Source organism: Leuresthes tenuis, unplaced genomic scaffold (assembly GCF_036924035.1).
Source record: "Leuresthes tenuis unplaced genomic scaffold, fLeuTen1.0.hap1 SCAF_8, whole genome shotgun sequence".
Classification (NCBI taxonomy): Eukaryota; Metazoa; Chordata; class Actinopteri; order Atheriniformes; family Atherinopsidae; genus Leuresthes; species Leuresthes tenuis.
In genome coordinates, this window is record NW_027325362.1 from 4,943,846 (window position 1) to 4,970,250 (window position 26,405).

Below are 26,405 nucleotides of genomic sequence, written 5' to 3' on the forward strand. Positions count from 1 at the left end.
TCTGCTTTGGTGACACAGCAAAGATTCATTAGATTCACTAGTGTACACTTTTGAATACGTTGAATAAACAGTTATTAAGCACTCAGGATAATGCATACATGTTACAGACCAAAGTCATGCTCAGTCATAACGACACCCAATTAGTATTCCTCATCAACCCGCCATGACAGTTGTAAATTGGCCCCAGGTGGAACTAGATAATTCAGTTCTTTTGATGAGCTGCTGCTTGAAAAGCCTTTTGCATTTTCATAAAAAGTTCAGGTGGGTCATTACTGGCTGGTACAGACTTGAAAGATGCAATACTGTTTTAAATATAAGCATTACATTTAAGAAAAGAAGGTTAAGTGTCGCCCGACACAGAACAAAGCAGCAATTAACACAAAGGACATGGTAACGCTAAATGATATAAGTTTATTAGAATGTAAAGAGATGCTTTCATCTATATTTGTAAAGAATTTGAATAATTCAACCAACCCAGTTGCATGGGGGAGGAAGGGACATTTTTATATAAATTTAATCTATTTAAACGTTTGGTTCGTACAACAGTACCACGGCTTTTTCATGAAATGGTGATATTCTGAGTTCAGAGGGCTTTCAGGATGGCGCGACTCGTCCCTGCTTTGAAATCACTACTTTGAAACTGAAAGGTTTTGCATTCAGTCACTGTTTCTGGTGTTAAAAATGAAAAGATTAATGTTAGGAAATCATGGTTTGCATTAAAACTGACCCTGTAATGACAAATCACATCAAATGCTCCCTTGATTTCACACACAAACCAGATGTCCTGCTGAAACAAATTACTTTGAAAGTTCACGGTCTTTGTCAGCACAAATGCATAATTTTGCTTGTTTATCCTGTGAGAGTGGGCTGCTTCAACATATAGAGAATGTGAAAGCATGTCACGCCGTGTTGCATGCTGGGACTTTGTGCCATTTTATAAAGAACACTCTCTTTTATTGCCTGGTGAGCTTTTGTTTTGTTTGTTTGACTAAAAAAAAAAGGTCAAATGAGGTGAAGAAAAGAAAAAACAGAGTGAAAGATCGGCTAATTGAAAAGTCGTAAGCTGAAAAATCCGACCCCCCTTCTTTGGCCTCTTCCATATACATTCAACATATGGTTATTTGGTGAAGTCAGTATGAGTCACTGTACTGATGAAGAAGGATTTTCTTTAATCCTCATTAAAAACCCTGTTAGAACGTGTTTTTTCTTTTACTTATAGTGGACAGATTGTTCAACAATTGTTTAAAAATGGGTAGAAATGAACTGAGATATGATTTTAAAGGCTCATCCTGCAGTTTGACCATGAAAACATGATATTGGAGTTAGAATTCAGGCTCTGTGCTGACAAAAGACAGCCACACAGCGAGCAGGAATACAACATGGCGTCGAAACAGACCTACGGATGCTTCACATCACCCATACCCATATATCAAGACATATTATCTAAAGTATAATAGTTTCTTTCCGATGGACCCAGACTTTCTCATTTTTAATATTAAAAAATTAAACCAATTTACCAAAAACTGGGAAAGATCATTGATTACACTCTTGACTGGCTTTTCAATGTAAAGCTGCATCTTTATTTTTTACACTACAATAGGGTCGACTTCAAGTTTTCCCAATCATCATGAACATGCAAGAAAACAAACAAGTGGTCCTTTATGTCATATTCCAGCAGGATTTTGTGTAAGTGAAGACATTACAGGTATAAGCTTTGTGTGAGAGCACATCTCAGGCAGATATGAGCGTATGAAAGACTGTCTTTGAGTGGAATTTTCCAGTTAGCTGTTTGTGGTGGCACAAAACAATGAGTTCCAGTTTGCCTTCAGGTGTTGCAGGGCACTGCTTCCTGCAGCTGTCAGCTCTACAATGAGCACTGCTCCCAGCGACAGGCCACATAAACGGGACGATTTCACTGTGAATTTTACACGCTTGCACATATGTGTGTAGATGCTTTTGTCTTTGTATGTACAGCGCAGTAATACACCCTCATCTGGCTGATATCAACATTTGTAGACCATGTAGGATCATATCCCTTAGCTCTACATATTTTTAAATTAATAATTCTGAATTTTCTTTGCTCTGTTATGTATTAATTATTTATTTCCCAGTTCTGTGTCATATTCTTAACTCTTCTGCTGCTGTAACGTTTTTTTTTTAATGTGACTTTGTGGGACGAATAAAGGTCGATCTTATCTTATCTTTAGGTATATTAGGCCATCCTCACAGCAGGAGGGTTTCTGGTTTGAGTCCCGGCTGGGGCCTTTCTGTGTGGAGTTTCTCCACGAGCATGAGTGTGTTCAGTCCGGGTACTCAAGTTAGTGTGAGTGTCGATGGTCGTCTCTGTGTGACCCTGTGATAGTTTGGTGACCGCCTCTCACCCCGTGGCCTCCCCCATGACCCTGAACTGGATTAAGCAGGTTTATATAATAATGGATGGATGGATAAATGGCCACAGACTGCAGAAAGCACATTAAAAAGTGCACACTCGCCTCAGAAAAATGTTTGTACACCTGCCGGTCTCTGCTCTCTGAGTGAATTCCTTCATAACGGCACACCCCACATTAACAACAATAAGAACTAGAAGAAGCTCAGAAGACTGCAAACCAGACCTCTGGTTGTCACTCGTTGTCATAGCAACATATTCTTTCTTTCTTTCTTTTTAAAAAAAAAGCTTAGCTCCAGGATTTTAAAAGGATTGGAGTGGATTCAACAGCACATGGGACTAGTTCTACCCCAGGTGTGATCCCTGATATGGTGCACACAAACACACATAAATCCATTCCTTTGTGACACACATAAGATCTGTTTAGGTGGCGATAACCATGCCAGTTACCATAGCGACTGGACCGCATGTTTCTCATTGTCAAGGCTATGTACTTCAGCATACCAACACACACGGGCAACTCCGCACATACCCACAATTATGTGTTTGAAGGCACTCATGAAGTACATCAGAAGAGCTGTGCATGTGTGAGTGTGTGTGTTTTACACAAATCTGAATGCACACATGCACCAAATACCAACATCGATGGATCTGTACCAACAGGTGGCAACAGTCACACTTGTGTTTTGCTGGCGTCTAATCTACAGGTTCTTACTGCCAAAGCTCAATCAACAAATGGATAGTAAACACATCTGACAACATGGCACATTCTCTCCTCTTCCTCCTCATTTTCTCACTCTCCACATTAAGTGGCGTGGAATTCGCCACCAGTTTCTTACACTGCTCTGAAAAAACTGGATGAAATGAATGAAGAAACAGGAATAAACAAAGCTCTGCGGTTTGTTTCAGCTCTCTCTGTAGGTGAAATCAGCGTCCTTACCTCATCCCATTTAATGAAGTTGCTTCCGTTCCTCAGTGTGTGAGAGACGGAGGGAGGCTGGAGTTTCAATGCATGGACCCCCGGCTGAGCGCTCGCCATGGCTTCACACACACATCAACACACACGCTCTCACACTCACTAACTGGAGATGCTCAGTCTCAAACACCAGGATGCTGCATCTCAGTCATGTCCGAGCCCAAACTCCTCAGAAGTCAGGAACGGATGCTCGGCTGCAGCAGCATCCTCTCTTCTTCTGACTCTGTCTGGCTTCTTCTGTGGTCACGCTTTTTTTTTTTATTTCAGTCCTTCTTCTGCACACTTCTCTTTCTTTCTGCTTGGTGTTTCCTTCCTCACACCTCTCTCTTCTTATCCCTCCCTCCGCTCGACTCCCCCTTTCTCCTCTGTTGGTGCTGCATCTCACAGAGAGACAGACTGAAACAGATGCCTTCGTGGGAGACAGGATACATGTGTGTGCGTGTGTGCCTGGGAGTGCACGTGTGTGTGTGCGTGCGTGCATGCGCTGCCTCCACAAATTGACTCATCGGCGACATGCGCACAATGGCAGCTTCCCACAGATGGGGGAGGGATGAGAGAGGGAAAGCGGGAGCGACAGGAAGATAGCAAGAAAGAAAGAAGATAGTGGGAGAGATGGAGGGAAAGGAGAGGAAGAAGGAAAGAAAAAATACAGGAGAATGAAAAGCTAATGGGACAGCGTGGAAATTACAATCAAACGAGCCCACTTTTAAACACACAATTTTCACAAGTATGCGGACACGCACTACCACAACCATATGTGCTTCCCTTACCATGGGCATTAATCTGGTGCTATAACAGCCTACTCTCCTCTGGGAAGGCTGTCCATCATATTTTGAAACCAGGCTGCAGGGATTTGTTCCCGGTGAACATTAATGAGGTTTGTCACTGATGTTGGAAAATATGATCTGGCTGTCAGACAGTGTTGGCGAGGACACCATTGATCCCTGGTTTGAGCACAGATGACGGGGTCAAAGGAATCTGAACCATAAAAATGGATCTATCCTACGGTAGACCTCATTATGGCAGCCCAGACATAACCTCAGGAGTCTGCAGTGTCTGAGCCTCTGTTCACATGAATATTGACATATTGTGTTTGAAATCATTATATGTATAAACCTGTACAAAGGAACCAATTGAAAACCAAAAAACACACACACAACAAAAAAAAAACAGAGCAGAAAACTTCAGAAAACACGTGAAAGTATAAAACAAAAATTTATTATTTCAGAAAACTTATTATTTCACCCCTAAATATAAAAAAATCATATTATTATTATCGAAAACAAAATATAAACAAAACACATAAAACACAAGAGCTATTCCCAATATGCAACACGATAATGAAATGGAAGACAACATTTCAGAAGACCGAAAAGCAAAATAAAAAACACCTAAAATATTTCAGAAAACACAACCCAATAAAAAAGTTCCAAAAAGCTCAGAAAACAAAATGTCTTCATATTGATTATGAGCTGGAAAAGCATCAAATTCTGTAGAAAACACATTTTAGAAAACAGAAACACAGCAACATTTCACAAAATAACACTATTTAGATGATGAATAATTTAGAAAAACACTAAATGAATAATACATCACCATGGTAACCAACAATAACCCTGAACTCATAACCTGCTCCGGAACCTTTTACGATCACGATTTCTGATTAAATCATCTGAAAAAAGTGAGATATTTTATGTGATTGATGTCCTGATGATATCAATAATCACTCAATAACTTATAGGTCATTTTAAAAATCATCAACGCACCAGATTTAGATTATTATTGCCAAATTGAATCCCAATGCAATGCTGATTCGGTGACATCTTTTCAGCATTTAATCCATAAAATATTTGAGGTACAATAGATTTAAATTTTTACTAAACAATCAGAACTCAGTGTTGAATCCACATCTTGTGATGTAGATTCTCAGCTGAAGCAATGTGTTAAATATCTAAACCTCCTGATCCACCAGCAGCTTTGCATTTACAGCAAACTGTGTAGGTTGTGAGGTGTGTTATCAGGGGAACCAAGCATTCAGTTAGTCCATCAGAATGAGCCAACACATCTGTTTTAAAGCCTGCTGCTGATATCTGATCCAACACACACCAGCAAATAAATGGGTCTCGGCCATTATGTAAGCAAATATTCAACCAATAAGAATTTAACTGATTTTGTTAAGGGTTTTATGCGCAGCTGTCATAAAATCAGGCATATTATCTTATCCATCAATTTTCTATACCTGCTTATTCCAATTTAGGGTTGCGAGGGCCGGAGCCCCTGCCAGCTGTTATTGGGCGAGAGGCGAGGTACGTCCACAACAGGTCGCCAGTCCATCACAGGCACAGGTGACGCTCACACTCAATCCAAGGGACAATTTTAGAGCCACCAATTAACCTAACATGCATGTTTGTGGACAGTGGGTGCATGCACACATGCACACTCCAGCTGGGAATCGTACCTGGAACCGTTTTCCTTTGAGACGGTGCTAACCACCACACCACCGTTATTAAATAACTGTTTCACCTATTTCTATATCTTTCACACTTCTCCAGTGATACAGCCTCCTCCTCTTGTGAATGAAGTATCAGAAGAAAGGTGTAATGACACATAAAACACCGCCGTAGCACTCGTTGTCTCTGAGTAAAGAGACTAAACATGGAGAAGCAGCATGTAGCTGTTATGCTGCAAACAAGTGGAACAAACTGCCAGAGGAGATTAAACTGTCACCAAATGTTGATATTTTTAAATCCAGGTTAAAGACATTTCTTTTCTCATGTGTATATGCATGAAATCTGCATGGTGTCTTTTAACTTATTGAGACTGTTGCTTGTTTTTATTCATTTGAATGATTTAATTTCTTTCTCTTTATGTTCTTTTACATATTTTTAATGCTTTTTTCTGCTCCCCGCTTCAATGCTTTTACTTTATGTAAAGCACTTTGAATTGTTTTGTACATGAAATGTGCTACAAATAAATTTGACTTTGACTTTGAGTTTGAGTGAGGATTTAGGGTTTATGTCAAGACAGATTTCATAAAGAAAACATAGCTGTGTTCAGGTTGCTTTGAATAACAGCTGTCACTGAAAAAACCCTTACTTCTACTACTACTAATACTAGCTTACTCCAGATCAGGGTCGGGGGTAAGCTGGAGCCTATACCAGCCACACAACAAAAGATTTCTGTTAAATAAATCAAATAATGATGTTAATTCTGGTCACGGAATTGTTTGTTGTTGGATCAAAACTGAACTTTGAGTTTGTCTTACCTTATAAACCTGGGACTCCGTTCACAGGAGAATGAAATATTGCTGTATTTATAATTATTATATGATAATAAAATACTAGAGGAGGTATATTGGAGTATATATAGTGTCCATATGGAGAGGCATAAACAGAGAGGTGTCAGAATTTCATGTTTACAAACAAAGCTAATTATAAGGAAGGACGGAGCAGCGTGGGCGACATGGAGCATGTTGAATTACAGAGTGCTGGAAAGATGTAAAGTCACAGACAAATTATGCTCTAAATGCTGAACCTGAAACAGAGATTTCTGGTGCAGTGTCCAGTCGAATAAATATGTGAGCTCGGTCCATGAAATGAGTGATGATTTTCAGGGACAGGAGTTGAATGCAGACATTTAAGGACACAACCTTGTCTCTGAAATCAACTCCTGCTTGTTGAGTTTGCTAATAAGCAGTGGAATTAAATCCAGTTGTGCTTTCTGTAAAGCAGTTTATCGCGTTGCTAAATAATTGCAGAGCCGCAGACAACACAGTTACGTAAATACAATGCTCATTAAAATGCATCTTCACTGATTTCACAGGGACATTAGTGGCAAATAAAAGTGACAACTCTGTGAAGGATGCAAAAAAACGTTTACTCACATATAACACAGATTCAGTGTTAATAAAGCACATTTTCTTTATAAGACAAGACTTTTTTAACTTCTGTCCTATCATTTTAATGCAGCAAATCTGGACTCTAACTAATGTTTGCTTGGTTTCATTATCAAACTTTACTTTCTGAGTAGAGATGCTGCTGTTGAATTCTGATCTGTAATTATTCGTGCTGATGAAATTTAAATGGTTCCTGCTGTGTTGGAGTGCCTGCACATAAAGTAACCAAGGCTTCTGGCCCAAATTCTTCATTATTTCAAGAGTAAGGTGCAAGTTTTTTTATTTGGAGAACAAACTAGCAAAGACTCTGCCACAGCTGTGCAAGTTTATTGATTTATGAGTAGGCAAAGTATAAGGTGGTATGAAGGAAGGACCCCTAAATGATGCCTGAAAAAGAAGGGAGTCGATGGAGGGAACAGTGGATGGATAGGAAGAGACATGAATAGGGTTGGGTTAAGCTGGGGAGATGGATAGATGGATGGAAGGATGAGGGAGAGCAACCAAGGAAGGATAAGAAATTAATGAAGGAGAGATGAGGGAGAAGGAGGATGTCTCGATGGTTGGAGTCACGGTGCATGGACTGATGAAGAAGAGGAAGGTGTGGTCAGAGAACCAGATGTGAGAAGGCTCATCAGGTAACTAAGGAAAATATTAATGACAAGTGGTCATCAAGCCCATCAACCAGGAGCTTGGAGGCTGTTTCCCCAAAGGAAAGTGACACATACTTGAAAAAAGGAGCGTTAGGACCAAATGAGAGGGATCTGGTCCAAAACTAGAGAATAGCATGGCTGAGACCCATAGGAGGTAAATGTAAAACCACAAGAGTTGACCCACCTGAGAATATGTTTTTAATTAGTAGGTTAATCATTAAGTCATTATGTCAAAAGTTTGATGCGTAGCAGATTCATATTTTGGCTGAAGAATAAGGTGTTGTCAGTGAAACAAAAAGAGACTAAATACTTTCAAGCAGCCTTGCAGCTGTTTCCTTTGCACATGGCTACACACTGGTATGCATGAAATGATTGATTTCCACATTCAAAGTCACACGAACACACGGTGTGGAGCGATGTCAAGTTAATCAGATAAAAACTTACCCAGCGCTTTACAACACTGTTATGATCCGCTGATATATGCTGCAGCAAGGCCCACTTCACCAGCCTGCTGCCTCCTACACAATCACACTTTTTAGTGTATGAAAAGACACGTGAAGAGAGGCTCATGTTGCCATGACACTGTGAGCTCGTACCTGATACTGTTAGTCAGTGCCAGAGATGAACAACTATCCAGATTTACACATTATTTAAGGTAAACTAAGATCTAAACCAAAGGGTTAATATAGAGGAAACCAAGTTACATGAAGGTTGTTATCAGTAATCATTAGATCATAATTATGGGCAATTACTGTACAGGATCAGGAAATGCTGTGAAGACTAGAGTTAAGAAAGAAGGTCAGCGTTGAGAGCGCTTGGAGCTATTTTGTGCTTTGCTCAGGCTTCAGGTCAACATCTCAAAGCACACAAACACAGATTTGTGAGAACAGAGTTAATTCATTCTGAGGAATTGCAATCACAACAGATTATTTGAGGATGGCAAAGGAACAGTGGAACAAGTTTTTCTACTGATTGAATTGCACTGAAACTACACTCAGTTAGTAAAAGATCTAATTTTCCATTTGATCTGAGTGATTTTATTTTGTCGGTTGGAGACAAGTGGTGGGCACACCATATCTGCATTTAGCTTTCTAATATATATAAAAACTAAATTGTGAAAAGCATCATAAGAAAAACAGATTGCTTCCCTTTTCCTGTCTGAGCAGATGGCTGCTCTGAGAATATACTTTGGGGGTAATGATGTGACTCTACGTGAGATTACACAAAATGATGTGAAACAGTAATAGTTTCCCCCAAAAATATTTGCTCGAGCTACATTCAGATGCAGTTTGAGAATATATGTGGTGAGAATTGACCAAGTTGCAGCAGAAAAACAGTGTAATAGAAAATCCGAATCTCCAAAACATGCTAGTGTCTCAATCCATGATTAGCTATTTGGAGATGTTAACGCATTACAAGCTTTTACTTCTGTTGTGTGTGAAGCTAGGCAACCAGGTTACATGACGAGAACTAGTTAAGTTGGGATATAACTGACGATAATCATGATATTAAAGGTGGATTTTGTAACTTGGGTCAACACAAATCATCACCACAAGGAGGCAGTTTCACCAGAAGAGGTGTGGCCTCATTTATTTATATACCGATTTTGTTTTTCAGCTTATCACGACAATATGGAAAAAACAACAAAGCTTTTTAATTCCAACTGAAAAAATAACCACAGTGAAAAGAATATATCCCTCTGTAACTGCTGGGATTTGTGGATTTTCTGTGTTTTTATTTGTTTTACCTTTCCATCCTCTTGAACTCACCTGTGGCTACGCCGATCTCCTCCCTATAAGCCAGGGTCTGCTTTCGCCTGCTTTCAGAAGTCTCCTGTTCTGTGAAGATTTTCTGCTAGTTAATGTTGTTTTCCCTCCTCTGTCTGTTCCAGGAGTTTTTGCATCTGTCTGGATTTGCCACCATCATCTTCTCTGGAAGGTTGTTACATCCATGCTCTCAAGAAAAACCCTCCCCAGTCAGCAAACTTTGTTCCTGTACCAAAATCATAAGAACAAGAACACTCACTATAAATACTTCCCTGCATATATCATACATACTCATGGCTTTCTGTTGCTGGACCTTTTCTTGTTTCCTGTCTCTTGTCCTTTAGTGTTTCCTTGTGATATTCAGTTGTTTATTGAATAATCTTTAAGGATCATCTGCCTGCTACGCCTCCCTCTTCCCTCCATTGTCTGCATTTGGGTCCTCTCACTCCGCTTATCCGCGACAAAACCTTCAACATTACTTTCAAGGCCACCTTGAGAATAATGTAATTTCCAAAGAAAAGTTGTTTAGTGGCTATTTCTTTATTTGCTATGGGAGAGGGCTGATTATGAGGACGCTGCCTCTTCTGCTGCATCGTCAGCATCACAGCTAAAGTGGGCTCCATCGGAGGCAATGCTATCACCCTGAACAGTGATGTGAAGTGAGGGATATACAGATGCATGACCCATACATCCTGATGTGACTGCATCCTGTCGCACATCGTGACAAGCAACCGCTTGCTGTGCTTAGAAATGACAAAAAACAGTTGGAGAAAACTGAAACAAGCAACAATATAGAGATTACACACTTAAATCTGACTCTGCTCTAACCAGCTAAAGCAGACTTCAACCTTTTTTCAGTAATATACCTCCATGGATAGCAGACCGGGACAGTTAACATAAACACAGCAGGCGCTTTGCTCCAGAGCACACTGGGGGATCAGTGAGCTGTTTTTCTGGCTGCCAGCATTAAAGAACAGTCACTTTGCACCTCGGTGAGATGACACAGAGACACTGAGGAACTCCTGCAGGGTGGAAGGTTTTCTCTCCCAACCAAATCCAGCGCAAGACCCTTAACAAGCTTTTAGCCTTGTTAACATGTCCAAGATGCTGCAGAGCACCACCTTGTCTCAGAAAGTGACACAGGTCATATCGTCCACATAGACCAATCATGACTACTTGCATGGGATTGTAAAGCTCTCTTGCATGGTGAAGACCTGATGAATTGAGACACTGAGTTAGCAGCTAGTACCTGTCCACTCCATTGTACTGAACTTGGTTACTAACAGCTTGAGCATCATAGAATCATTGAGATAGTCATTGTGATGTTTGTGTAAAGGCATCTGTCGGCCATACAGAGGTATATGTTACATATTTGGAGGAAGTCACAGAGGCTGAAATACTACGAAGCTGTGGCTATTAAGCATATTAGATCCACCCCCAGTAACTGAATTGAACTCCAATAGTAACCAGCATTATATCCAGTTTCTCGCATTTATAAGAATCTAATAAATATCACTCTACCATGGAGATGTAGATGCATGGCGATAATGTATATCTGCCTGCTGCCAAAGAAGCTTCAAGAGCTTGAAATGTTCTAGAGAGGTTGTGGAGAACTGGCTGGCGAGAAAGTCAGCAACATTGGACTTGTTGTGGAGATTTTCCAGCCAGCCCCTGAGTGAAATCTCTGGAAAATCAGCTGGTGTTAGTGCTGGTCAGAGCCACTGCTTCCTTCTCCTTTCTGCTGACCAATCATGGGCACACTCACATGCATTCAGTGCCGACATCAGAACAAGAAGGAGCCTCATATACTATTCTCAAGGTGTTTCCCACGCAAAAGTGATTTCCACAGTTTCTGCATCATCCTGCCTTTTGTGAGGTATAGACAGACATTTCCCTGCACGCACTCCGCCACATTTCCAGCCACGAGAGCGCATTTTCTCTTACAGGAAAATGCTGTGAAATGCAGAAAAAGTCCGGCCGAACCTTCTCCTGCAAACCTCTGGTGCTCATGTGTGATAACAGCTTATGTTTGGTAAATCTGAGCTGGGTAAGGACACGAATTTGCTTGCTTTTTAATCACATGTACACAAAGGCATCTTGCTCTGTTGTGTTCTATGCCTGTTACCAGAGGATTCCACCGGGGACACAACAGATGCCTCAGGCCAGAAAAAACACACCATTGGCACCGTCCCTACTCCATTTCTCCAACACTTTTCTCCATTCATTAATGTTTCTAAATGTTTCTGGATGTGTTTAGTTACAGACTTTCTTCATAAGCTTGTCTCCTAAACTTCCCATTATTTTTACCACGGCCGACCCTATGACCCTACATCTGGGCCCCTATCAGTCACCCACATATTGCAGCTTACAAACATATGGCGTTCATTTCTGAGGACGTGCATAAACAACGCTCCACACAGACGCTGGATTTGTGAGGCAGCCATGTTAAAACATCTAAAAGCAAGTATATTCCTGTCCTTAAAGGGTATGAGTGGGTCATTTCACTATGACTAGAGGACCAAAGTTAGTGGACTAACTGTGACATGCATGGGTCTGATCCGAGCACGTGCCACTCACATTGGGTTGGGAAGTGACATCCCTCATAGCTGGATAGTTGCGAGCAGGCGAAAGCTGCCAGGACGCTTTGCTGGCAGTCTTTAGTTGAGGCTAGATTAGCATTATGCTAAATGTTCATCACGAAGAGAAAAGGTACAGTCAAACCCAAGCCATTTTAGCTTTGAAATGTGCAATTTTGATGAACATGGGTAAGTTCTGAGGGGCTTCATAAGTGCTGCATTGGGAATTTCAGTGCACTCTGGTTATGGCAATTTCAGGGGCACAGATTTCTCCAACAGATTTGGTTTCAGTGTTAAAAATTTAAGATTCAATACAGCTGCAACTTGGCCCAGGCTGCATATCTCTAAAATTGGCTGAAACGAACAAACAACAGATAAATACCCTATTTTTTATTAATGTTTAGACTCACGTTTTTACCTGAAATGTTTAATTTGAATGAACTATGCTGAATTTCACCATATTACAGTTCCCACTTCTACAAAATATGTCGTTGCTCATGGCTGCAAGCACAAAGCAATGAGCATTACTGACAAAAAAGCCAAAAACTGGGGAGGAAATGTGAAGGATGGGCCTATTGTGCAATGGAATTTTACTATGGAAGTAAAAAAAACAGTAAATACAACACGTTTGTACTTAGAAATGTTTGCTATAGCCTTGTTGTTATCTGGACCGATCTGAGTTTTACGTTTGTTTGTTTCTTCTTTGTCTCCCACAAAATATCTTAAAAAAAGATTTCATGTAGCTACTCTCCAGTTATATATATATCTTTATGTCTGAGTTGATACTGTGCTAGATAACTGCCGTGTACTCTTGTGCTGGGGTTAGTTCACAACTTGAATGTGTTGTTTGCCCTTGAAGACTCCGTTCTGATCATATCACCGGATCTCAGCGCTGTCAGAACAGATGATGGTCAAAACTGCAAAAATAACACAGAGATTGTTAAATTAAAACCAGAATTCCTTCAAGGACTTGTCATCTAACTTGCTGTATACTGATACCAGCAGGAATCATCTCACAGAAACACATCCAAACATTTCCACACATGCATATGTGCACACACGACTCAAGACACTCCTACTGCCCACTCACTGGCACACACACAGACAGAGGCAAAGGCACACGTGTACACGCATACATATAAACAGGCAACAACACACACACACTTGCACACACCCCAGTCTTCACCGGCAGATCTCCGTGCTGGGAGCTTATATAAGGGAGAGTGGGAGGCTGAAAGCTATTTCAGGACCAGAAAAGACGAAGTGTGCATGAGCGTGTGTGTGTGTGTTTGTGTATGGCTGTAGTACCCATATGGATTTGTACTGCTGCTGCTTTTGTGTGTAGGCCTGCTGTAAGGACTATAAGCACTCTGATTCAGAGGGTTTCATAAGCAGTCAAGTTTGAAGTGAAGTTTGGTTTCGAACCTCTGGCAGCTCTGAGAGAGTGTTCAGTCTGCCTGCTCGCATGCTGAAAACTCAGCGCTCCCACAGAGCTACGACTAAATGTTTACTTGCTGTAGCCACAGACAGATAAAGTGCATCCGGATGTTGTGGCAGCCGCATCCTTAGCAGCTCTGATAAGAGCCTTTCGAAAAACTTTAAATTGTAGTTGTCTCCTGAAAAAAACCCTAAATTTCCTCTTCATTCAACTCAACCTCGCTGACTGAAACAAAAGCAGCGACTGCCATGAGGGGAATAAGTTCTGTTATCTATGTAAGCAGGGGGCAACCGGGGTTGGTCCAGGCTGACATATCTTTCCAAGTATTTGCAGGATTATTTCATGAAATTGTGCTTAAACACTGTACAGAGATGTGAAAACAGAAGCATCACACAGGAGATGCAAGAAAGAAACATCCCACACAGGCAGTGACTTCTGTTAACAGAGGACTAAAACTGAATGACCATGTCACAAAGGAACAGTTTTACATCCAAAAAACGTTGTGGGCATGTATCCTTCATCGCACCCAGAAATATAGCTTAAAGTTACGACTGACTGGTCTGTGCAGTGCAGAGACTCTGCTCAGCTCAAATCGCACGTCTCCATTAAACCAAAAAATATAAATGGAGAACCTTGAGGGTTTAACAGTCTTTGTAAAGAGGCTTTTGTGAAGAAAGTCATGACATGCTGCGACAGGAGTACCACATAATGAGAACTGCCCTCGAATAACCAGGTCAACTTTTGATATGTTTGGGTAAAAGGTTGCTAAAAACTCCCAAATCTCGTGGAGATGGGAAAGAAGAGAGAAAAGGAACCAAGAAATGAGATAAACAAGAAAGATCCATGTGCTGGTCTGGATTACTGGTCCTGGTGCAGTTACTCCACTACATTTTTGGAGTGAGTGGACGGCTTTGTTTGAGTTTTTGAAAGTTTCACATATAAGGAAGCACAGGAACAGCTTTTAGTGATGAAGATCTGCTAAGTTGTAAGCTCACGCTGTGCCGAAACCTGACATGTTTCCCATTGTGTTCCATCAGCTTCCTCTTAATGACTCTTCTTAATGGTTTGGGACCTGAGGATACTGATTGTTGCAGCTTTTCAGTTCTTGCTGACGCTCAGCGTTCTGTGGTTGCTGTCTGATTCTCCTCTTCATGATGCTTTCAGCAGGAGACAGATGTGGACTGCAGGCAGGCAGCCGAGCACACACACTCTGTGTGTATGAAACCACGCTGCTGGAGGTCCTGCAGAATGAGGTCTGGCATCGTCCTGCTGGAATAACCACGGACCTCCTGGGAAAGACATCACCTTGATGGCAGCATCTGTCTCTCCAGAACTCCAACATCCAGCTCTGCATCAGTGGTACCTTCGCCCTTATGAAGCCATCCATGCCATGGACTCTGAGTGAGTCTGAGTTGAGTGAAAATACTTTTCCAATGGTTTTCTTTTTCCTTGGCCTTTATGCACTTAGATTTCCTGAGGTTACATGAATTGTTCTTTATAATTTTACACACTGAAAGACAAAAGCTCTATGCTATTCTTCGTCTAATATATGCAAAGGTTTTCTTTAATGATCACTGATTCTCTGAGTTTGCTGGTGAGCAAAGATCGATCCTTACTTGGAGAGACTAAACCTTGGTGGAAGCTCCTTTTATACCCAATCATGACACCCTCACCTGCCACATCTCAAGCTGCTGATTGTTGAATCTTCCAGAAAACAGTTTCTTCTGTAAACTCTTCTCCATTAATCTGAAATTCAACAGTGTGTTTATAGACTCGGTTGGGTCAGTGTTCCTCCACGCCATCATTTCTGATCATTGTTCAAAGTGACTGTTGTTAGACCTTATTTAGATTCCCACAAACGTACAGAACCAGAGTTGCATCCAGTAACAGGTTTTTGGTCACTGCTGAAGCAGCAGCAAAGCAACCTGCCACCAGTTAGTGGTGTTGAGGTCCATTTAGAGAAGATTCAGACAGTCTGACCTTACATTAGCAAAGCTTAATGTGCAAAAATGTTGAAATGCAGCTTTTAGGTGGAGTTTTGGATGAAATCAATCTCTCCGGAGATGTTGTTGAGCAGAGCTAACCGTTCTTTATCTGTATAAGAGACAGGATACCTCTCACCTGGTTCAGGACTGACTGAAGCAGTGAGAGGTAGCCGGAGGGAGGTGCTGACATACGGAAACACATCTAAAGTTTGTCCTTGTTAGTGTGATTCAGCCTGTTGGGTTCTGAAGAGCTGGGCCGTGAAGTGTGAAGGCATGTTTGGCTGCTCTCGCCTCCTTCCCTAAATCACCTGCATCTGCGTTAGAGGGAGTCTTCCAGCGCTTGCTGCAGCAGCTTTGAAACCCGCCTGGTGTTTTCTGAACATGGATGGTCCCTGGAGATCTTTTTTCCAGTGCGTCGTGTTGTTAATGAAAGCAGAGAATATGCCCCAACAGGACCTAAACTCACTGAAAAGGAAACAGCAAGGAAGAAAATACAAAGTCACCATATTACCCCTCATTAAGGACATTTAAAACCAGCTGGAAGCATCACTTTCTGTTACTCTGCTATGAATGCTGAGTATTCTGGGTAAACGAAGAACATTTCTGCTCCTGTCTGCTACAGATTTCTTTGGAGGGAAAGAATATTCCCGTACAAAACTGCACTAAAAGAGGTTTTAGTGACATATTGAAATGATTTTATAAAGCCTACATTTCCCCAACAACCTCATTTTACTCCTCCCATGGTTGGAAAAGGCTCCGAGCAGCATCAGTACTACAATAAGTCATTAGAGAGCAAATTAACTGCATTTCAAGGGCTTTTTAGAAGCCCAGTTTCGGTCAGATGAGCACAACGAAACAATGAATTCTCTTTCTATTTTAAAGTACATATGCTGAGTGAAACTGATGAAACCAATAAGAAGGCCGGGCGCGGCTCTGCAGCTGGTTGTTACATAAGATGCTCAACACCACACAGGGTGCAGCTACACTGCAACGAGGAGAGTTACAGGAGGTCATTCCTCCCACCACAATCTACTCCAGCAGTGCCACAATTACTTTGTTCACACAGTATTTCTACCCAACTATGTCTGTTTTCATTAATCTGTTTGGAGGCAAATCCTCCAAATAAGATTATGATTCATCACGTTTTTCCAAAACTGTTCTAATGCAGCCATCGACAGACTCTAATCTAATGCTTAATTCACACAGTAAACCAACACTGTGCACAATTTAAATGTCCTGGATTTCACCGGCTGTGGACTGGACAGAACACCTACGTCCTTTCAACACTAAACCATCAGCTGCTTTTATCTGGCTTTGAGTTTGATGCTCAGTTTATGCGTCTTATTAAGCTCACAATGACCACAAATACTTAAATTTGATCTTTGCATGTTTTACATGAAAAAGTGACATAATCTCTGCATCCTTGAGTTCTTAGTTTTGCACAAACATCTTCAGAGTTGGTTTGGATGCAGTTTTACCAGCTAACCAGGTGCCTTTGCACATTGTTGGTTTGGCTTGATGTGATTTGGTCGTAATCTGGTCGGAGCCGCGCCTCAGGATTACTTTCACTTCGTCTCATTTTAGGAGGGCTTTTTGATTCTGTGGTTTAAAATGGTGGCACATTCCTGGACTGCCCCCCCCGTTCCCTCATGGTGGTGCGACAGCCATCGCTTTAGGCTGACAAACACAAATCTGTGCATTTTACAGACAAATGCAAGCGGGAGCAATTTACTGAGACAAGGACATCGATTCTTTTTGAATGTGACCAGAGGGGAGTATTCAACAACAGGCCAGTGTGGCAACCTCATTCAAAATAATCACAGCTCAAAATGATTTTAGAGAAGTCAAAAATACTGATGAGGAATAACAGCTGAGAAGTTCTCAGGTACATCCAAACACACACAAATCACTTCTATAATGTGTAAATTTACTTTATCATTAGCTATTTTTCTTTTTAATCATTCATTATTGCCAATTCTATTTCAATAATGACTGTATATTTGTATAATTGTACCGTTTTCAAACCCTTGGGATTAATAAAGTATATGTGCATGAGAACAAAAAAAATACAGCCAAATATTAACTGTTTTGTCTGGTAGAAGATATTTCATGCTTTAATCTCAGAAGTCCCACCAATGAAGGAGCTTTCCCTCCACACACCAAAACACTGCAGGGTATTAAACAGCACTTTTGAATTAAGACAGAACCAATTATCGTTATCAATCGTGGACTTAAGAGGCTGCCAGAGAAAAAAAAAAGCATTAGAACATCTTCTTTTAATCTGGTGGATATCTAACTTTAAAATGAGATTCTTTCACTTTCTCACAGCAGACATAACGAACACACATCTCACAGAGGCCAGAAAAGCAAGCTGCACAAGCCTGGGAGTCATCTGTGCACGAGCCTCAGCTTTACCAACGCTGAGCAGCCAAGGAAAGGTTGCACTTCCCGGTTTGTAGAGGAGAAAATGAGCAGCGCAGTCAGATACGATCGCCACAGGAGTCGGTGAAAAAGGTTTGGTCTTCGCTTATGTTCTCCCAGGGTCTCCATATAACCTCTGGCTTATTGATCCTGAGACTGTAAGAACTAAAAGCAGCAGCAGAGCTGCAGCAGTTCAGTTAATCATCAGAATAGTGAGCAGGGAAATGTGCAGCGGCGAGCCGTTTCATTCCCCAATTGACTGATTTTTTACAGTATTTGTAGACAATTTACCAAAATAAATTAAGATTTAACTCCTCTGTGCAATTAATTATTTACAATACTGATTAATCTGTCATGTTTTTCTGCTTTCAAAGGGACAGACGATGAGAAAGCGTTCAGGCCAAAGTGAGACCTGAAGATTTAGGAAAACTGTTGGATAAATAATCAGATGAAATAACCAACAGCTTTATTCAGCAAAGATATGAATCAGAGGCTCTAAGATTACATTTCTGGGGACTTAGTAACACTGAAAGAATCGGGTTGAAGAGGACGTGCTGGTGCTGTGGAGCCCGTGAAGACGGCTTCACGTTTCAACTCCTACGATAAAAACCACACCTACATCCAGAGCAGTCGGACACCTGCAGAGGAACAGCGCAGATGTTCCTTTTTAATCACAAATCATTGGCTTACAAAACTGACAGTCATGTGACATCTTTTAGTTGACGTGGCGTCCCGATGACAGAGAGCAGCTCGCGGCTGAGCAGCCGACACGTGGCTGAGCGGCATGCTTCAGGGTGTGGGTGGATGGTCTGTTGATATTTGTGTTTATTTCTGTGCACTTGGCTCCGGACCAGACCGGCGGCAGAGCTGCCGCTTCTGTAGTGTTGCAATAAACCATCTGCGGCTTCAGTTGTTTTCTGTGTCATTGCCATGGCGACCCATAAATGGTTGTCAGAGCTACTTGTTTTCAGAGCTCCTGCCGATCGTCCATCTGCACGTCCGTCCATCCGGCGTTCGTCACGCCGGCGAGTGTCTCTGCAGAGGCTGCTTCCAGCTTTTCTGTCCAACTCCTGCGCTTCCAGCTGTGGTTAGGATGGGGATTTGGTGTTCAGCACCTTGACTGTCTTGCGGCCGTAGTGCCAGTAACTGTAGCCTGACGCCGTTGTCGTCACAGCTGTAATGTACCTGAAACATGAAAAGTGACAGAGTTCAGACCACAGTTTAATTCAGACCAACAGAATGGTCTAATATTTCCGTCTCAAATGCTGCTCGCAAGAAATTATTCGGTTGGTGAGGATTTTATCAGTTATCCATCTGTTACGGTTATTCAACGAGCCGACACAATACTGCCCCTGGTGGCGGCATCAAGGAAATCATTGTAGAGGATGAAAAACACAATAAAATAGTGAAAAAGTAACATTTTCTGTTAAAAAAAAAACACTTTTTCTGTTCTTGGGGCGTATATTTTCATGTCTGAAGTCACCAGCAAGTGTAAAATACAAGCCGTTGAGTGTGCCTTTGTTTGAAATTTAAATCGCTCCTTAAGCTCCCTCCACCTCCTCTGCTAAGCCTCAACCTCTGAGCTCCACCTGCCAGACGGATGAAGGCAGCTTCTGCTGGAAATGTTCTGCCGTCAGCTGCACTGAGGAGCATGCATCTTCAGAGGATATAAACTATATCTGAGGCTAATGTTCCAGCAGAGTTAGCTGCAGACTGAATGTGCAGCAAACACTCTTCATCCCACTGTTTGAACAACTCGGTCCAGTTCAGCGCTGGACTGAAGGAACTGAGCCACAAAGAGGGATCAGTTCCAGCTCTGCAGTTTAACATTTTTATGAACAAAGGTTAGTGGGGTACAATAAAACGTCTGTACCGAGCACAGCTTCTGCTCCAACTCTGAGGTGGAAATCAGAAATGAGTGAACACACTTGACACAAACTATTACTTAACACAGCGTTTGTGTGCTTGACAAAGATGAAGCCATTGGTCTAATTCGTTGCTTTAACCCTGCACTGAGCACACTGGAAAGAAAAGGGAATTAAAGGGTAAGTGGATGGCACTGTGACTGTGTTCATGTGTAATCTGGTTTACCATAAACACGGCAGCAGGACGCTGTCTGTATAATGGAAGACCGGAGCAGCCAGAGAGGCTGCAACCAGGAAGAGCTGGATCACCGTGTTGGCCTGAAGAAATCAAACAAGTCAGAGGACAAACATGAAGGCAAAACATTTAGCATCCACTGACGTTTTGGCAGATGGATTAAATTCTGATTGGATCTTTTCAGTGTCTGCAGACAGACCTCAGCCTTCATTAGAGTACTGCTCGCTTTGGACTCGCTTTAACCTCATTCATTCAACACCTTTCTGATAAAAATGTGACGCAAAAAGCAGGTTACTTAACTTTGAATCAAAATCAGACTTTTACTTTTTAATTCAAAGTGACCACAAATTTCAGGGTTAAAAGCATTATTATTCATGATTTTCTTTAAAGCATCGTGTTCTGTACTCAGTCACTTCACTTGGTGGCTATTCATTTGAAAAGCTGAGTTTGTGTTGTGCACACGCCTGGAATCTTTAAAACACGGCTTTCCCATGCGTATTAAGGACCGTGCATCATTTGGCTGTTGATCCTTTGGATCAGAAACACACAGAAAACACTGAGGAGGCAGAGTTTAAGCGTTCGTTAACGCAGCCGCCCCAGAGAGATGCACAGATGCCAAAACTAAAAGACTCGCTTGACATTAAAGCAGAAGTGAAGAAGAGGGGGATTATGCAGTGTGGCTGATATTGGCTGAGGTGCAGGAAATCTGGAGCTGACAGAAGATAAAGAGAGGGTGGCTGTCGTTTTACGGCTATTTTACCAGTGAAGAAAATCTCCACCCCCAGCAGAGAGCACTGCTCTGATTTTGACACTAATTCATACACTTGGGCTCAGTGGTTAATCACACCTTTGGACATACTTCAGTCAATATCACCTCCTGTGCATGTAAACAGTTACAAGGTTGGGGGTCCGGTTAACCGGCCAAGTAACTCGACTCAACTGTGCATGAAGAGACAAACGCAGAATTATCCAGATTTAATTCTGCTTTACTCAGACTGTAACGTCTGCGTTTCTCCATTCGTTCCACTACATGTCAGATATATCAACGGTGATAACTTAAAGACGAACGAAGCACAGATGTTTGGTTTTGTTTGCCCAACTGCGTCCAAATGAAGCACAAACACCAGAGTACTTCACGAGAGACATCCGAGTGGTAATTCTCAAAAACAGTTCAAGCATTACAAGGTTCATTCATATTCTGTGCAAACCTAAAGCGGTTCTGCAGTTTCATTAAACAGCCAACGTGACGGGCTGCAGAACCGGCTGTGCAACGGTCACATGGTTAACTGGGCTGGTAATGATCCGTTTCTCATAAACGTTCTTGTTACTGTTTGTTTCGTCTGTAATTCGACTCCCAGCAGCAGCAGACACGTCTGGGTTGCTGCGTTTTATCGTGAAAATCAATGAAATGTAACATTTTTGGGAGTTGGAGGCTCACCTTGCTGAAGAGTGTGGGCTTGAGTTGTGCTGTAGTATAGCAGGGGTTAAAAAACTTACTAAGGGTCACCTGCAGAGACAAAGGAAAGGGATCACAAAGAACAACATTATAACATCCATCCTACGACGGATTTCCAAACTCTGTTGCCTAAAAACGAGTAAGGAGCTTGGCTGGTGCTTCCAGACACGGCTGATAATCAAATATAAATGACCCACTGGAGGTCTGACTCTCCAAAATCTCAACAGGTTCGTTTTACGTTCACATCAGGCAGGTTTGTAAAAAATATGTCCAAGTTTCAGTGCCAAAAAAGCTTTGTCAGAGTGTGCCTATTTGGACTGAAGTGTAGTTTTTTCTCTCACCGGTGGAGGTACAGTCTTGTATCGGACCCAGAACACTGCCGCTATCAAACCAATGTCCCTGAAAATCACTAAAGCGGTCAGTGGAGCTGAAACAGAAGACAACAGTTAATGCCTGTGCTGCACCACATTGCAGACCTGAAGCTACCAGTTGGACCTTTGAAATTAGAAAAGTGTGAGACACGCACGGTACCTGGTATAAGTTCAGCATAGGTGAGACTGACGTATAAAATACTGATGAGAATCTTGTCAGCGAGCGGATCGAGCGCACTTCCCAAAGCGGATTTCTGAGTGGGCCACCTTCTGGCAATGTATCCGTCCAACTGAGACACAGACAGGCAGAAACACTGCTATTCAGAAACAAAATTCTGTCTTAATCTGAGATGAAAATACAATTAATCAGTTGACGTCAACATTAATCACTGGGTTTTTGTAGTTAGAGTTCATGTGTTAAACGTTTAGAACCATTTCAGGAGCTGAACTCAGCGGAGCAGCGTATCTGTGCGTGGCTCTGCGTTACCAGGTCAGTCGCTCCAGCCAGCGTAAACAGAGCCAGGCCCAGGTCAAAGTGCTGCTGGATGATCAGCTGACCCAGAAATGGAGCCAGCAAAATCCGACACACACACAGCAGGTTGGGGATAGTCCAGGGGTTCTCGTACTGCAGAGAAACAGGTTGCACACATGTGTTACAAACTGTGAGTTTACAGATCAGAGACACAGCGCAGCATCATCATTCCACATAAGAACAAACACCAGGTTGGTACGAGTCTGTCAAACTCTCACCTTACTGTTTACCTGTGCTTTGATTCTAACCAGATTAGCTGTATGAGGACAGAAGGTTGAAGACTCACACAATTTAAACTTTGAAATGTATCTTTCTGTGTTGCCTGCTTTCTTAAATGAAGCCCTCTGAGGTGCACCATCTCCTCTAAATCCACTTCCCTCAGCAGTTTCACATCTCGGTTCCTCATTGAGGTGTTTTGATAAATGCTTTCTATGTTTTATTACATATCTCTGAGCATCACTAATTACTAGGAGCATATCTGAGATTCTTGTTTAAGACATTCAAAAGACTTGTTGGAGCCTTCATTTCTTTATATTTCGCTTGCAGTGATCCAGACTTTCTTGTAACCCTTTAAAGTGGTTTTGAGCATTAGTTCTCCAGGCTTTCTGAAGATCTTTCAGTCTAATTTTAGTTCAACTAATTTTCAGAGGATTGTGTTTTCTCAGACCATTAAACCCTAAACCATGAATCATTCAAGCATAAAACACATTAAATAGTATGTTAGCAGCAACAAGGTGATTCCCAAAGAGCTATTAGCTGAAAACTTGGCATATCTCAGCATGTGTGCAGTGTGTCCTTAAAACATTTGAGGAAATTGGACAAGTGGAGGACAAAAGAAGAAGTGTCAGGCCTAAAAAACTATCTACAGCAGATAAACAGGATCTGAAAGTGATGTCCTTAAGAAAGAGGAAAAAATCCAGCAAAGACCTGACAGGACCTGAGAGATGCATCTGGACCTTCAGCTGATCCATCTACTGTTGGCCCAAGCCTCATCAGAAATGGTCTCCATGGAAGGGTGGCTGTCAAGAAGCCATTCTTAAGGAAGGGAAACAGGGAGAAAAGGCTGAGCTGTGCCAAATGACACAAGAAGTGGACTGAAAATCAGTGGCAACAGGTCTTATGGAGGGATGAATCCTCCCCAGAGCCCGGACCTCAACATTATTGAAGCAGTGTGGGATCATCTGACAGAGAACGGAACAAAAGGCAGCCCACATCCAAAGAAGAGCTTTGGGATGTCCTTCAAGAAGCCTGGAGAACTATTCCTGAAGACTCCTTAAAGAAATGACAGAAAGCTCGTCTCAGAGGGTTCAGGCTGTGTTGGAGAATAAAGGAGCTCAGACCAGAGATTCACTTTAAAGCTTGTTAGAATTGTACAAACTCTGTTTTTGCCTTATATACTGTAACTAAACTATTTCCATCAAGAAATGAAGAGTGGCTCAACACACTTATGCTGTACTGTATGTGTCCCCCCGCCCCTGCAAACTCTGAAGGATACTGTATGAAGTCACTTTGGCTAATAGCAGCTAATTTATTAAATTAAACAGTTGTTAAGGCTACTGGATTTAGTTTTACCACCCAGTAGATTTTAGAGTCTAGCCCAGCAAACTCAGATTCTGATCTCTGCACCTGTCTTATTCTGCAATTTTACATCTCTAAGGAGAGGATATTTTGCTTTAAAAAGCCTTATAGATAAAACTAGTAACCTTCTACTTCAAAAGCAATTAAATTACTCTGATCCTATCCCCTCTGTTTTGCATGTTCCAATCATAACCACCTTAGGTTTTAAGAAGTCCAACACTGTGATCTGCTTTGAGATAGTTAATTCCATGGTCTGTAGTCCAGAGCATCCACCCCAATGATCGGCAGTGACTTGGGGCAGCTGGGAGTCTGGGCTCCCTCCAGGATAAGAGTCAGCAGTATATCCAACCTGGTGCCTTCTTCTGTATGATTCTGCTAGTGGTCCACAGGATTCAGACAGGAGATAAATGAGCCCCGAGACTCAAAAACCTACAGCTTTTATCCCGTCCCGAACAGTGTTGACGCTCACGTCATTGGGAATGCAGAAAAACTGAGGAAGGATGAGTTACAGATGGTGTGCCTGAGATTAAGCCACACAATCTATAGTCATACATTTCTGATGGGTCTGGGGTTGGATGGAGAAGGGACGGCACAATCAGGGCCAAGATGAACACAATATACAGTTCTGACAAACACTTGGGTCAACAGATTAGTGTAATCGGAATAATTATCAAACTAACTGGCATTATAAAATACTATTACGTCAGTTTAGCAGCAAACAAACTCTTCTATCTGCAGCTCAGACCTTGACACAGAAAAACCAACTTGTTTCACAAGAAAGAAACAGAACACAGGAATATGTGCTCAACTGACCCTTAGGAGGCCCTTTAATAGCCTAAATGTAAGCCTGGTGGACAAATATGAAAATTAAAGATGAAAGACAGAAGTCCAAAATCAAATCTTAACATAAAGGAAAGCATTAGCTGCCGTTTAGATCAATCTGAAATCAAAAATGGCCTTTTCAATGGGACAATTGTCATTGGGAACAAATGTGCCGTTTTTTGCGAAGCTTAGTTTAGCTAATTTCATTCAAAACATTGAAAATTTTTCATTGAAAATAAAAAAAAAAAAAACTGAACGGCTCAAGATGTCCCTAGGATCTCCAAAAGGTTACAAACTTTCTAACTGATGTTAAATACCTTCAAAACCTATCGACCCAATCATAAATATTATTTATTTAATAATTTATTTATTTATTCAATCATAAAAATCCTCATTTTAGCTATAACAAAACAGCATGTGATGATGAAAACTGATCCTCCTGCTCGATATAATTTAGTTTATAGCCTATTTGTTCATGGATATTTGGAAAAATCAGACTTTTTCTATGTGTTTGCACCCATCGTCCACATGTAAATGCAGTTCTTGGACTTTTTTTTGTTTGTACCTGCCCTCTTCTCAGGACCTCCTACATTTGTCATTTTTACTTTATTTGGCATTAATTCAAAATAACTTAAGTGTTTTTATAGTTTATCTACCTTCTGATCTTTATAACAAGCAGCAGCTGCTTCCAGGAATAGATAAAACAGTATTAACTGTGCAGGTCACCTCCACACCCTTCCACAGGTGCGTGACACAGGTGTCTCTTGTGGTCCATGCAGGTGTAACAGCTCAACACTCACCAGCTCTTTGAACTTGAACAGGCCCTGTCCCGGAACCACACCTCCTTCCTCCCGGTTTTCCGGAGCCTTCTCTGACTTTCCACTGCAGAGTCCTCGAGCTCTTAGGGACAGCAGTGGCCGGAAACTGGCAGCTGACCTCTCTTGACCTCCTCGATACACGAGCACGGTTCCACGCGCGTGCCAGGGAGTCCGTTTAATCTGCTGGAGGATCCCACTCCGGCACGCGAGGCGGCTTTCTGTCCATTTGAGACCGAGGAGCCACGGCCCGTTTAACTGTGGTTGTTGCAACCTCGCGCACTCGGTGACAGGCATGTATCCGAGCCGCCATAATGCAGGCTCGAGCCGGCACACACCCGCGCACCGCGCAGGAACATTCGCTGCATTGTAAAGCAGCGGCGCGGAAATCCGCCGAAAACACGTCGTCATCATTCTCACGAGCCCCGCGTTACCGACCAGCTGGCATTGTTACCTCCGCCCGCGTGGTCATGGTGAAGTTGCCAAATCTCACAGTCAGAGCTTATAGGAGCCCAGCTCCAGACAGCAGGCTGCCATGTTGCCGTAAACCGATCCAGCCCTCAGTGTCGTAAAATGTTTTGAAATGTAGCTCTTTTTCAGACTCGTTTAATAGAAAACTAAGAGAAAGACGTCCTAGA

At 42.0% G+C, this 26,405-nt stretch overlaps 2 protein-coding genes across 2 annotated transcripts in view; both read right to left on the minus strand.

Moving 5' to 3' along the window:
• The window catches only part of LOC140312768 (1-phosphatidylinositol 4,5-bisphosphate phosphodiesterase beta-1-like), a 30,685-nt gene extending 26,897 nt beyond the window's left edge, over positions 1 to 3,788 (minus strand). The window contains exon 1 of the mRNA XM_072390570.1: positions 3,327 to 3,788. Within this exon, the coding sequence (XP_072246671.1) occupies positions 3,327 to 3,425 (99 nt within the window). The 5' untranslated portion in view covers positions 3,426 to 3,788. The remainder of the gene's footprint in view (positions 1 to 3,326) is intronic.
• A 14,757-nt stretch (positions 3,789 to 18,545) lies between these two features.
• Positions 18,546 to 26,333, minus strand: crls1 (cardiolipin synthase 1). Its single transcript, XM_072390571.1, has 7 exons — positions 25,753 to 26,333; positions 22,508 to 22,645; positions 22,181 to 22,310; positions 21,991 to 22,076; positions 21,632 to 21,700; positions 20,185 to 20,276; positions 18,546 to 19,278 (listed from the first exon to the last, which is right to left on the minus strand). Exons 1-7 carry the CDS (start codon positions 26,179 to 26,181, stop codon positions 19,182 to 19,184), a joined length of 1,041 nt encoding a protein of 346 aa, XP_072246672.1. The 5' UTR covers positions 26,182 to 26,333; the 3' UTR covers positions 18,546 to 19,181.
• Positions 26,334 to 26,405: the final 72 nt, after the last annotated feature.

Coding starts and splice junctions, on each gene's coding strand:
- crls1 (XM_072390571.1), bottom strand. CDS start 26,181: ATGATGACGACGTGTTTTCGGCGGATTTCCGCGCCGCTGCTTTACAAT. Junction 22,646..25,752: donor TGTTCAAGTTCAAAGAGCTG/GTGAGTGTTGAG, acceptor GTTTCTCTGCAG/TACGAGAACCCCTGGACTAT. Junction 20,277..21,631: donor AGCCCACACTCTTCAGCAAG/GTGAGCCTCCAA, acceptor TGATTTCTTCAG/GCCAACACGGTGATCCAGCT.